The sequence below is a fragment of the Mytilus edulis genome, chromosome 9 (genome assembly GCF_963676685.1).
Source record: "Mytilus edulis chromosome 9, xbMytEdul2.2, whole genome shotgun sequence".
NCBI lineage: Eukaryota > Metazoa > Mollusca > Bivalvia > Mytilida > Mytilidae > Mytilus > Mytilus edulis.
Genome location: NC_092352.1, coordinates 61,111,865 through 61,125,895, shown reverse-complemented (window position 1 = coordinate 61,125,895; position 14,031 = coordinate 61,111,865). Strand labels below are relative to the sequence as shown.

At 31.1% G+C, this 14,031-nt stretch overlaps 1 protein-coding gene across 1 annotated transcript; it reads right to left on the bottom strand.

Annotated features, from left to right (window-relative positions):
- Positions 1-1,067: 1,067 nt before the first annotated feature.
- LOC139488729 (toll-like receptor 3) lies at positions 1,068-3,231 on the bottom strand. Its single transcript, XM_071274557.1, has one exon. It carries the CDS (start codon positions 3,087-3,089, stop codon positions 1,221-1,223), a length of 1,869 nt encoding a protein of 622 aa, XP_071130658.1. The 5' UTR covers positions 3,090-3,231; the 3' UTR covers positions 1,068-1,220.
- Positions 3,232-14,031: the final 10,800 nt, after the last annotated feature.

Sequence of the window (14,031 nt, the reverse complement as noted above, 5' to 3'; positions counted from 1 at the left end):
CACCCCCTAACCCGCAACAGTGGTATTGAAGCAAAACATATGAATGAAACTATTAACTTTAGTTAAAAATGACTTCCCTCAATAGATCAATACGAAACAAAACACAAAAACACAAAAAGGTGTAACACACATCACCGATATACGAGTACTCGCAGTTACGGAAAGCTTGTTCAATGTCGATAAAAACGAATAAATAAGTCATATTCTGCAGGTCTAAGGTATCAATCAGTTCAAATCCAACGGATTTAGTGTAAAGACATCATTAAAAAAAATCAAAAATGTAAGCCCTAATTAATTGCCATAATGTTAGTAAACTGCATCGACCTATGTTTTCTATGGATCTGTGACAAATGTCTAGGAAAAATCAGTCATTGAATATATCATTGGTACTTGTGGAAGTGTCCTTACTTTAAGGTGCTCCAGATAAGAATCATTGGTCGCGTCAGTACTACCTTATCATCCCTGTTTGCGTTTATAATATTCGGATACTTATACTTATATCTTATCGTTCTTCTGACGCATAAACCCTATAAATTATTATATATGCCTAAACCTCTTTAACATTTACTAAACATTGGTAAACTAAATGTGTCATTTGGTTTCTTGTGGAGAGTTGTCTCGTTGTCAATTATACCACATCTTCCTTTTTATATGTATTATAGAATTAAATTGAATATTCGCGTGATGTAAGTGAGACAAGACAAAAAAAAATATCAACAAAGACTACGTGGACTTATCTCAATTGAACTAATAAACAGCAACACAATACACCTTATCGCTAATCCCGGCTGACCCGGCCGCTTCAACTTTTGACGCATACAATTATCACTTTTCCATTGTGGCATCAGATATTTTGTTTTGTGACGTCAAAATTTTACGGGAACCTGTGTGATATTCAGTACTTAATAAAACATCCGTATATATTTAACATGAAAATTAATCTGTTTAATGTTTGCTTTTATCATGTTAATATAAAAGCACAAAATATAGTAAAAATATTGTTTGTTCGCAAAAGAATTATACCTTGGATAAATGAACAGTAATAAAAGATAACAAATACACAGTACTAAAAGGTAATACTAACAGATTTATATACGAACACATGGATCTTGTATATTATAAATGTGCAAGTAAATAAAAAAAAAACCCAAAATATTTTAAAATAGTATGAACATAATGCATATAAACTTAATAGCTCATTACTATCTAACACAATCTATTTACAATTCTGAAACTGGAGGTAGTCCGATGTCTTTTCGTAGATCTTCAACAACTGCAGTCCAAAATAAGTTTTCTCCTATTCCTTTTTTGAATCTCAGATGTGTGGTACTATCTAGTAAGGTACGCAGTGGACTTGTCATATTTTTCGAAGTTATATTTTCAAGCATCACTAGAAGAAGTGCATTTCGGCCTTGTCGACGTCTTCTCTCCTGAATTATATCGATTTCCCATTGACACCATTCACTTTTAGCAAATGCATTTGATATTATAACAACAACCTTCCACGAATTTTTAAGGTATTGATCAATGTTGACACTGATTGGTTTCCCTACCTCAAAGTCCCTGTGATGAATGCAGAACTTAAATCCCTCATCATTTTCAAGTTTTTTTACAAAATCGTTATGAACCCACATTCGGTTTTCCTCACAATAAACAACAAAAGCGTGATATTCATAATCATCGCTATTCAAAATTGGAAGATAACCCTGTCGTCTAAACTGTTTAACTTTGAGAAGGTATATCAAATTTTTAATATTTGTATTGCATTTAAAGAAAACGATCGTTATCGATATTATAAGAAAAACAAATGCAGACATTGATATTACAATCGTAAAAACTGGGTTGCACGATAAAACGGAAGGTTTGTAATCTTTTAACAACTTGCCATTATATTTTTCTGGAATAGAACAAATATATTGAGATGGATAACCAATAAGAGTTATATTTGTTTTCTGCAACCAATTGACAAACCATATTTGTTCACATGTACAAGCGAAGTAATTATAACCTAAATTTATCTTTTTTAAATTTGAAAGTAATGCAGTCGGAAAAGAAGATTCGTTTACTATCTTTATTACATTATTATTCAAATCTAAATATTGAAGAGAAAACAAAGAATCGAAAACATCTTTATCCCATCCATATACTCGATTACGTCTGACGATAAGCGTGTTTAAAAACGGTAAATCCGGAAATACTTTGGCAGGCAAAAAACCCAATCTGCAGTTTTCTAAATTAAGATATCGCAATTGTTTTAATGATGATATAATCCTCGGTACGATGATTGAAGTCATATAGTTCCCGCCAAGATCTAAGGATACCAGATTATTACAGCTTGACAATAAACTACTTTGCGCCGACGCAGACATTCTTTCAAAATGAAAATTGCAATTCCTGAGTGATAACTCCAGCAAGGAAGGTATATCAAAAGCCCCATCTTCGATTTTTTTTAACTGCTTTCTTATACCTTCTAGACTCAGTTGACCTAATACTTTTAGTCCTGTAAAACTATTTTTATGAATACTACCAATCAAATTATAACCTATTTTCAATTGTCTCAGCCTCGGAAAACATCGCAATTGTCCAACATTTCCTATATAATTACCGCTAAGAGATAAAAAGTTTAAATTTGGAAGGCTGCTGTTATAACCATGATTTATACAAAACTTTGGAACTTTGCTTATTTCATTGTTGTCTAAATAAAGTTTGTTCAGGCTGAAAATAATCCCAGGTATAAATGCTGAAATTCTATTAAAACTGACTCTTAGTGTTTTTAGACTAGTAATATTTGTAAACCAAGAGAAATTCAAAACCTGAAGATTATTTCTACTAATGTCTATGTTATGAATCTTATTCGTGTGTATTGACCTAAACATGTTGTCTGGAATTTTGCTTATTGCATTGTTGTTTAAATAAAGTTTTTGCAGTCTGAAAATACTTCCAGGTATAAATGCTGAAATTCTATTAAAACTGACTCTTAGTGTTTTTAGACTAGTAATATTTGTAAACCAAGAGAAATTCAAAACTTGAAGATTATTTCGACTGATGTCTATCTCTTGAATATTGTATGTGTATATTGATCTAAACATGTTATCTGGAAGAACCGACCAGTTATGTTAACGTGAGTGATTTTAAAGATGTAGTTTTCAGATTGTACAATGCGTTTTTGACATCCGTCGCAAACAATGAAAACTCTGCCGATATGGTTAATGACGATAAATTAGTCAAATTAGAAAATGTATCAGGTTCAAGTCGAGCTATTGCATTGTTTGTAAAATTTAGCTCTTTAATTTCATTGAAAGTTAGATTTTTAGTCCTTTCTATTGACAGTGTTCCAATATTCCCATTCAGAAAAGTAACTGATTGAACACCACTTGGAAAACGTGGAATATAAGTAAGATTTTTACCAGAGCATATGGCTTTATCATCTGTACATTTACACATCTCAATCGTACAATGTATTCCATCGTGACTTGTGACATGCTTGATCAAACTAAGTAATGCACAGATCCAAATTATAGCCATTATATTTCAATGGTATAGATCACCTGAAAAAAAGGATAAGGTCAAGCACAATGATTGTGTTATCTCATATCAAATTTATGTTAAATCTATGGATAAACGAACATGTAGAAAATTTATGTGCACTTTACAAGAAGATAAGAGACGTACACCTAATTTTGTTGTTTACGTAATATTGTGCAATTTTAGGTATGTCTTTGTTTGAACGGTCATAAAAAAGTTAAAACTATATACTTTATTTTGGGAAAATTGAACATACTTTTGAATGCATATCACATAGGTCTGGGTCTTGGGAGTTTTGTGTATAAAAAGGGGTAAATCGAAACAGTTATCCTGGGTATTCAAGCTTTGATATGATATCAAAATCACATATGTTCTTCAAGACCAGGCCATATTTAATGAGTTAAATCTGTTAATGTTAAACATTGAATCCATAACAAATAGGTAAAATTAATTTGAAAGGCAAATATTGATGTCGGACAAACTGTTATGTAATGAAAATCCGAATCTTGATATTTTTATATTTGCTGTATTGTTTTCAAAATCAAAGGGGACTAATCTCTTCATTCTTTTCATTTGATTTTAAGAGGATGTCCATTGAAAAACCAGGCAGTGGATGGCACATGACATGTTTTGTTTTCAAAATTTTTTCATCTATTTCATATCACAAATTCATTTTTTCTCAAATTCAGATTTTATTATTTTTCTTTACTGCAACAAATAAAGAGATAAAAAAAATACATAGAAAGCACTGAAAATTCATTGAAAAGTGGTGATAACTCTTCATTTTGTAAAAAATTTTGTTGCGTTGTTAGTGAACTTTAAAATCATTTTCTGAGCCATCCACTGTTGATTCTAAAATATCTTTGACATAAATATCCTTTGTATGATATAAACATTGCATTGGAACCAAAAAATCAGTGGGGAAAAAATTATGTTGTGCCACCCATATCATAGGATTTGCCTGATATTTACTTGGACAGCCTCTTAAAAAGTTAATGCCTGCTATTTAGTTAATTTGTGACTTTGAAATATTGTTTACACTAAAAACCTTTGGTTTAATTATGTTTTATAAGTAATAATAACTTAAATATTAGTACTCACTCTTATCGGTCAGGTATAGTCAATAAAATATTTATTTCCTTTTAGAATAATACTAAAATGTCAATGTCAAATAACTTAACTTCCTTATTTGTCAATGAAAGAAAAAAACACTCTTAACAATGGCTCTTTATTTTATTATTATCACCTATACATCGTATGAATTCTACACATTTATACTTTTTTATTCGTGTTTTCCGAGGTCATTTGTCGTATTTAATATTTATTCCTCAATTCAGTAAGCATTGCTTCCGTCCAATAAGATCAACATATTATGACACATTTTTGTAGATATCTATTACATTGTACACTTGGTCTAACCCACCAGTCCGGAATATGACAGTTGTTTTACATTCGTTTGATGTTTTTGAGCATTAGATTTTGCCATTTGCTTAGTCTTTTCCTTTCGAATTTTCCTCGCAATTTGGTATTTTTGTTATTTTACTTATTTCGCTGGTAAACATAATTGAGCGTTACGGTGAAAATAACCTTGCAAGTTGGTATTTTTATCAAATTGTTTCTCTATTAGTAATTAATCTACAGAGAAACAGGTACACTGGACAAGCATACTATATATAACTAAATAAATATAATAAATCTAATTTTCGCGTCAGAATTCAATTATGGCTATACAATATATAATTATATATATGATGTTTAATTAACAATACTACATGTTCATACCATATTTGATGAAAAAATGGCTTGATAAATGATCAGTAGATCATATCAATCATTTTTAAATACTTGATTTTAAGATATTTTAGTATAAGCCAAAATACCTGTCAAATGTTGAAAACTGTTTATTGACCTTTATTGACCTTTTTATTCTTTTATATATATTTTTTTAATCTTTATAAAGTTAGCTTTAATAGTACAATATTCAGAATTTTGCTTTCTAAACGTGTTAACGTTGTATCCTACTGTTGTGCTTTTCAGTTGTGTTCTTATAAATCAAAAAGGATGTGGCATATTTAATGATAATGAAACAGCTTTACACCCGAGACCAATTGACGCAGTACTTTTCAACTATAGGCCTTCAATAGGGATTTCTTTTGTTCAGTCTGCTCCTCGTAATAGCTAATTTATTTACTTTTAATTTTTTAGTTTTTCAAAGGAATGCGAGAAATCTGATCTGCTTGCACGTTGGTGTTTTGTAGTGATAGTAAAAAATATGTCCAAGTCTTTAGAGTTTGTCCATGAAGGAACTCGGTCTTAAAAAGAATATACTAAATTATTCAATCTTACGGAACGCCTTTGTAAAAGATGTGTACAATTTGCCTGCTAGAAACCTCTAAATAACATAGCACCATTTGTTCTTGTTTTTCGTTTATTTTTGTTCATAAATTAGACCGTTGTTTTTCTTGTTCGAATTGATTTACATTTGTCATTTCGGGGCCTTTTATAGCTGACTATGCGGTATGCATTTTGTTTATTGTTTAAGGCCGCACGGTGACCATACCACATCTTCTTTTAACTTTTTTAACACTAAAGGGTCTATTTCAGTCGATTCAATTAGTTTAAGTGAAAGATTTTAACTGATTTAGTCATTAAAAACGCTCCGATTCAATCTCAAATATGAAAAATCTATCAAATTTGCTAAAAAATGTCACTTTTCAGATGGTTTTTGTTAAAAGTGAATGTGGCCGCATCCGTGTTCATCCTCAGCCTTTATATATGTTATGTATTATCATCATATACAACTTACATTTCAATATTAAGAATGAATACAAATGCGGCCACTTTCATATAAAACGGAAACCGTCTAAAATTTAAATATAATGATAAACATGTGAAGATTTTAGTAACTTAGCATGACTTAATGATGCTAGTACCCGATATATGTGCATTGTTATGTCAAAAACAGTCCATATTTATGTAGCAGAAGCACTCTACGTTCCAATAAACATGATAAATAACTAAAAGTTTACATTTTAACAATTTTGTGAAATTGCTATATTTTGGGGCCAAAAAGGGGTCTTATTGGACCTACTCCTTTTGTCATGTCACTGTGACGTCATCAACGTTTTTTTCATGATTTACTCCGTCTTAAAATGGAATTTAGAATTAAATTACAAGAAATGACTTATACTTTTTTTGCCTTATTGAAATAACACTGCATTTTAATTTATATAACTCCACTCTATAGTCTGACCTGCTTTGCGAAACGTATATTGCATATTATTGCAGGTCAGAATAGAGTCGTGTTATATCTATTAAAATGCAGACCAATTTCCTTTATTCGAGTAAAAGTATGTTTAACATCATTTATCGTCTCGTGATGAATAAAAAGAAAACAAATCAGCTGACTGATTACGCAACATCCTCAGATGAAAATCATCGTAAAATGATAACTTAAACAGACGCTCTTTTTCTCGTTTAAATAGTTTTAAATGTTAAATTCATGGATGTTCAAAGTCGCCATTGTATTTATTTCATTTAGGCGTCGACAGTATAAGTCCTGGGTCGTTTCGAGAATTTCGATTTTCCTAGTCGGTCGCAACTTTTTTTTTATCTGTGAGACTTGTCTCCTTTTTACAGAGTTTGATAGCGATTTGACTTTGCCATGAAGTCAGACGACCGGCAATTTTATAGCGATTTTCAAAATTCCTTGACTTAAATGCACATTTCGCCAGCAAGATTATGGACATATTATGTATGGATGTTGAACTCCTAATATATAATTAGAAATACATAAAAGTATTGCGTTGCTACAATAAAAGCAATAAAAGAGTAGGTAATCTTTTTTAATCATGCATCAAAATTAGAAATGCTATTACTAGTACTATAATAATTCAAAATAGGCATAAAACAGAATTTGCTCTTTAACGTTATGACCTTAGTTGCAATATCTGATCAGTAAAAAAGATTCAAAAGAACACAATAAGCAAATCAATGACCAAAGAAACAGACATCAACTCAAAACTGAGTGTATGCCTAGGTGAATAGTCACTTTGTATGCTTATATCAAATAGACAATTAATTCAACCAGTTAAGGTGTAATACCACCATTGATTTTTCCCTATTAGTCTTTGTTAAATTGGCACTTTTAAAAAAAAACGTACAGTATTTACCTTTATTTCAACCAAAGAAATACTTTGCATGTGTAAAGTTCAATCTTTTCCAGTGATACAGTGAAAATTTCACACTACATTTCATTGCATATAAGAAAGTAACCACCGCCGAGGGTAGACAACCCAATTTTTACACTGTTATTAACTGGTTACCTGCTTTGGTAACTATGTAACCTTAACGTTCCAAAATATTTTATAAGACCATCAAATAAAAAAAGAATGATGCTTTCAGACACCCAACATACATATTTACGACTCAGAAAAATTTAAGTGCATTGAAATGCAGGGTTAATTTTCTACAACTGTCAAATTCAAGGGAATATTTTTTTAGGCCTACTTTCGTATGCAACCGGATGTGACGTACCATGATTTGGTGGTATTACACCTAAAGTTATTAACTTCGTTGATATTGATTATGTTAAGGTTATGACGTTTTACATAGTGAAAATTGCAATGGTTTAATCATTGAAGAAATGGGCCTATATTTACATATTTTTTAAACACAAATGTCTTCTATATTAATGTTTATTAAACAGCTGTGTTGTATTTTTGCTAGGTTAGTATCCGAATCAATGCATATGTATCTACCAAGTGGATTATTTTTCTATGAATAAGTATAGCATGCGTTTTCTTATGCCTGAGTATTCAAAATGGTCCAAAAGATAGAAAAACTGAAATTCTAATATGACGACCTATTATCGTCAACCAGTATAATCACAATATATCTACCTTTAGCGCAAACGCATTAATCCACAAAACAGCTATTCCTTGTTACGACCAACTTATTTACACTGCCAGATATTCTCAATTTTCGTCATCAGTTTACGAATGCCAGGATTCAGATACAATATATGCAGGGATCTCCATGGCCTGTTTAACGATGGAGCCCCGCCATCGTTCAAATGTCTTGCGCCATCGTCAAATGACTCGCGCCATCGTTAAATTGTCTTGCGCCATCGTTAAATTGTCTTCCGCCATCGTTCAAAACTTCATCGTTTTTTGTAGCCCGACGCCATTTTTTTATCAATTATAATCAAATGCATGTAATTGCATAACCCTTAGGCTTTTTATGTTATAATCCAATACAGTTCTAACGCCTGAGGGATATCCGGATTAAGATCGCTAATTACTTGTACCTGAGCTTGTACAGGTAGATCAACAAACCAGACAGGAGAATACTATCTGAGGATAGACGATCCATTTGTCGAAGTAATCAACTAAGTTTCAGCAAATGATTATGATCATTTAGATTAAATAAATAAATTAATAAATTAATCCAGTTACAAAGAAAACAGTTTAACAAGTCGAACACGTGCTTTATTTTGACTTACGCAATCAGCATCCCCCTTTTTTAAGAAGTACAAAATAAGACGCAAAACAGTAAATATTATTTCATAGCAAATAACTCGAGTACTGCTGTAACGATGATTTAGAATTACTTTAAAAGTTTAAAAGTAAAAACTTAAATATTTCCTGTAAAGAAATATCGTATCTAAATTCCGAATTCATTTCGTATATTACAATTAAATTGATACATCCGCGTTTCCGGTTTCTATTCAGACTCGAAAGATGCATGTTGCACAGCATCAATTTTTCCAGATAGTCATTAAAAACCTTTTCATTTGTCAACGTTTGCTTTACAAATCTCTTTAACCTTTTACATAACCCGTACGAATTGTTTTGTTGTTGCTGCAAATCAGCCATACCGGTAATGGACTCTGAATTTGACAGTGTCCACGAAAAATAAGCTCCACATCAGATGATTTTTAACCCCAATAACAATTACCAAAAATAAATGAAATCTGCATGGGGACCTTCATGACAGCTTTTGGTCATTCTCGACTAAGGGGGGACCATGAAGACTTGGCATTTGAATGGTTAAAAACGGCAATAAATGAAAATATTGATACTTCTAATTCTATAATGAAAATTCAAATAACTGATGATATAATTTAAATAAGCAATGAATTAGCATGTTCACCATTCCTTGTATGGAGGGATAAAATACTTTCGATCGCGCTACACTGTACAGCGTAGACAAGGTTTGTAATGGTGAAAGTTCCTCCATGGTTCAATTTTCATCCATGGAGATCCCTGTATATGTATCCCTATTCTATAGCAAAATAAACAAATCAGTCCAATTCAATTTATTTTTCATGGTAAAATTTCATGAAACGAAATTCCGCGAAATGATTTTATAGTAGTGGCATGGCAAAGAAACAAGGTAACGTCACAAGTATTTTCCCGTAAACAAAAAATCAAATGTAAATACCGGGCGTTTCAAAGCTTCTTGTATGCATCAGAACGAATAAAATTACATTGGAAGAAAATACATAAGGGAAAAATGCGATTCAAAAAAGGGAAATCATTGAATTATATAGAATTACTAATATTATCAATAAAGGCAACAGTAGTATACCACTGTTCAAAACTCATAAATCCATAGACAAAAACAAAATCGGGGTAACAAACTAAAACTGAGGGAATCGCATTAAATATAAGAGGAGAACAACGACACAACATTAAAATGTAACACACACAGAAACGGACTAAGCATTAGACAAAAATCATATGAGAATAACAAATATAACATCAAGACCAAATACATGAATTTGGGATAGATAAGTACCGTGACACGTCTTGTAGTAATGTGAATTTACACTAAAAAATAAGAGAAAACAAATGAGACAACGGAAACACAACGTTAAAACGTAACACACACAGAAACAAAATATAATATAACAATGGCCATATTTCTGACTTGGTACAGGACATTTTTAAAGGCAAAAATGGTGGGTTAAACCTGGTTTTGTGGTATGCCAAACCTCCCTCTTTTATGGTCATGTGAAATATAACATTAAAATGACAACACAACATTACAGGACTACAATATGAATAAATAGGAGAACACAATTGACAAAGAAACACACGAATAATAGCTAACAAAAGGCAACAAGTTTAAAGTTTTAATACGCCAGAAGTGCATTTTGTCCACACAAGACTTACTAGTGACACCCAGATAAAAAAAAAGTTTGAAAGCCGAAACAAGTACAAAGTTGAACAGCATCGAGGACCAAAAGTTCAAAAAATTTGTGCCAAAACCGGCCAGGGTTGTCTGTTAGGTACCAGAACATCCCTATTATTTAGAATAATATATACTTTGCAAGCAGTAAATTTTATAAAATGACTATACAAAAGATATACATGATGAAACTGAAGTATTAACTAATTACAGGAAACAACCGAAATACATTACATAACCCGACAAAATGCAACACAAAAATTAGACACATCCGAATAAGTCAAAATCTCAACGCCAAGTGACGTCATATTTGAAATTGTAAACAATGACAAAAAAAAATGACATCACATTTGAATTTGTAAAACAGATCATCAAAAAATGAAAAATGACGTCACATTTGAATGAATAAGATAGAATTAGGATTTATTTAAGATCATCAAAATTGGGTAAATCGGAACAGCCGTATGTAATGGGCTTCCATGGTTTTCTTCAATTAACTATTGATAACTATTTTCTTATTTTATTTTTAAAATGCAAGAAATGTTTGTTGATAACTGTTTGTTAACACAAATATCCACATTCACGTTAATATCCGTATTATAGTATATAAGGAAGTGTTCAATTTCTTACATGTATTATAGAAACGTGATAAATATAACTGTTCATAAATCAATTTGTGTAAATGAGGACGGTATCATAGACACTATTGTCATAAAATAGTGACGAGAAATAAAGCATTTGTCGACTTCAATATTTTAATTACAGTAAGTATTAAAAATATTTGTTATTTATAGAAATCTATAACATGAATAATTCTCAAAACAGTGTCAAAACGAAAACAGATTTTTATAGAAAAATGTCTAGCGTCCAGTTATATTTTAAACAATCATTTACTTCTCCGAAAGAATAGTTACAGTGTACACAATACACCTGGATGTATCTTTGTTGAATGAACTTCAAGGGTGCATGTATTTATTTTTTATATTTTAAACATATTTATAGTGGATTGGGAAACAAGTTATTATAACTTATATTAATCCCTTTCCACTTTGCGGGTGCGAGTGCTGCCTTGTAGCGACATTAGCCTACTCTTTTTCGAAATCTACAAAGACGTCTTTTACGTGCGAGAGATATGGCTCCTCTTAACATATATTATATTCAAACTTACCAAAATTAATTCAAAGTGCTATTTATTCTGAAAAAGGGCATGATTTTAAAGAACATACAAATTTATATAAAAGCTAAAGAAACATGTTAATCATGTTAATAAGGATCAGTTTGTTTTCACATTCCGAGCAATACATGCCCTGCCACAAACAGCAACTTATAAATACTTTTATCTTCACATCAAAACTGCTAAATTCTTTAAATGAACGATGATTTTCTCAATTGAATGTTGATAATCAAATTAATAAAATCAATCTATACGATACAAATTAAAATTCAAGCACTTCCTTATAAATGAGAAAAATTAAAAACATCTTCATGAAACGTTTTCAGAAAATAAAATATTTTACTTATCAATAAACAGTTTAATAATTTAATTGCATCTGTGATATGTTTTGTCGATTGTCTTTGGTGAATAAGTATTAACATATCTTACACTTTATTAAAGAGAAGTTCAACATGCTATATAAAATGAGCATTTGGAATATCAGAAATATTGATTGTTTTTATAAGAACAAACATATCAGCTTCTTTCAGGTTCTTACAACCTGTTGGATTTTAACTCGGTGTTGAAACTCTATTTGATTGACATTACTCGAATTTCTTTAAAATAATGGGAAAAGACAAATAAGAATATCCATAAAAAATTATTTCAATCAACATATCTAAGATGCAAGATTCAGAGCTTTAAAAAGCGACAACCCACAAAATTTTATCCTACTACATACTTTAAAAAAAGAATGCAATTCTACCAAAAAGAAAATTGAAAATGCCAAAGTTTAAAATGTATATTGTTGAATAAGGATCATTTTAAAAGAGCAATTTTTCTATCTCCTGGAATAAAAACAAATAGTGAAATTTCAATTGCCATCAAAACTGTGCTGGTGTTATGAATAAGTAGAAATGAATATTCGATACTGGGAAATAAGTTTAAGTTTATATATCAATGGCTATCAAAACTGTTTGGCTTAAAGCATTGCAGCTAAATTCAAATCAGGAAATCACAACTGACGCATCATGTTACAAAAAACAGTTATTTTATAACTGATTCCATTTGTATTGTCATTCTGACTTGATAAACATACTGAAAATAGCGCACTAATTTTTGGTTACCGCCTCTGGCCTTTGTTAGTCTTGTATTATTTTTAATTTTAGTTTCTTGTGAACAATTTGGAGTTTAGTATGACGTTCATTATCACTGAACTAGTATATATTTTTTTAGGGGCCAGCTTAAGGACGCCTCCGGGTGCGGGAATTTCTTACTGCATTGAAGACCTGTTGGTGACCTTCTGCTATTGTCTGTTCTATGGTCGTGTTGTTGTCTCTTTGACGCATTCCCCATTTCCATTCTCAATTTCCTTATGAATTTATGCAATTATCAAATTGGTATGATCATTCATTCTTTCATTTTTCGATCACATTAATGTTGGTCTTGAATAAAGTATAAACGAATACAAGACAAAACAAATAAAACTTAGTCTACAAAAGTTCCTAGCGAAAACGATTACATTTCGGTTTAAATATCATTTGCTTTAAAATTTGGAGAGGGTTATTTCTGGCGTATATACAAAATTTAGTCCTGGTATCTATGATAAGTTTATTTACAACAACTGGGTCGATGCCACTGCTGGTGGAGATTTATTTCCCCAAGGGTATCACCAGCCCAGTAGTCAGTACTTGCTGTGCTGACATGAATTATCATTGATATGGTTATATTTATAAATTAACTGTTTACAAAATTTTGAATTTTTGAAAGACTAAGGCTTTTCTACCTCAGGCATAGATTACCTTAGCTGTATTTGGCTACACTTTTAGGAATTTTGGTCCTCAATGCTCTTCAACTTCGTACTTTATTTGACCTTTTTAGGTTTTTTGGGATTCGAGGGTCACTGATGAGTCTTTTGTAGACGAAACGCGCGTCTGGCGTATATACAAAATTTAGTCCTGGTATCTATGATGAGTTGATTTAGGTACATCACTAGTGACATGAAAGATTATGCTTATAAGGATTAACAGAAGATTATAAATGTATTGACTATTTTTAACTGTATTAGAACTATTTTTGAATCCTACGTTAGTTGTCTGTCCGCTGGATATGAAACAAGTTAAATTTTATTATTTTTTTTCTACTTCAGGCTTCAGGTT

Excerpts from the sequence above, each read along its gene's own strand:
- LOC139488729 (XM_071274557.1), bottom strand. The coding sequence starts at position 3,089 with ATGTTTAGATCAATATACACATACAATATTCAAGAGATAGACATCAGT.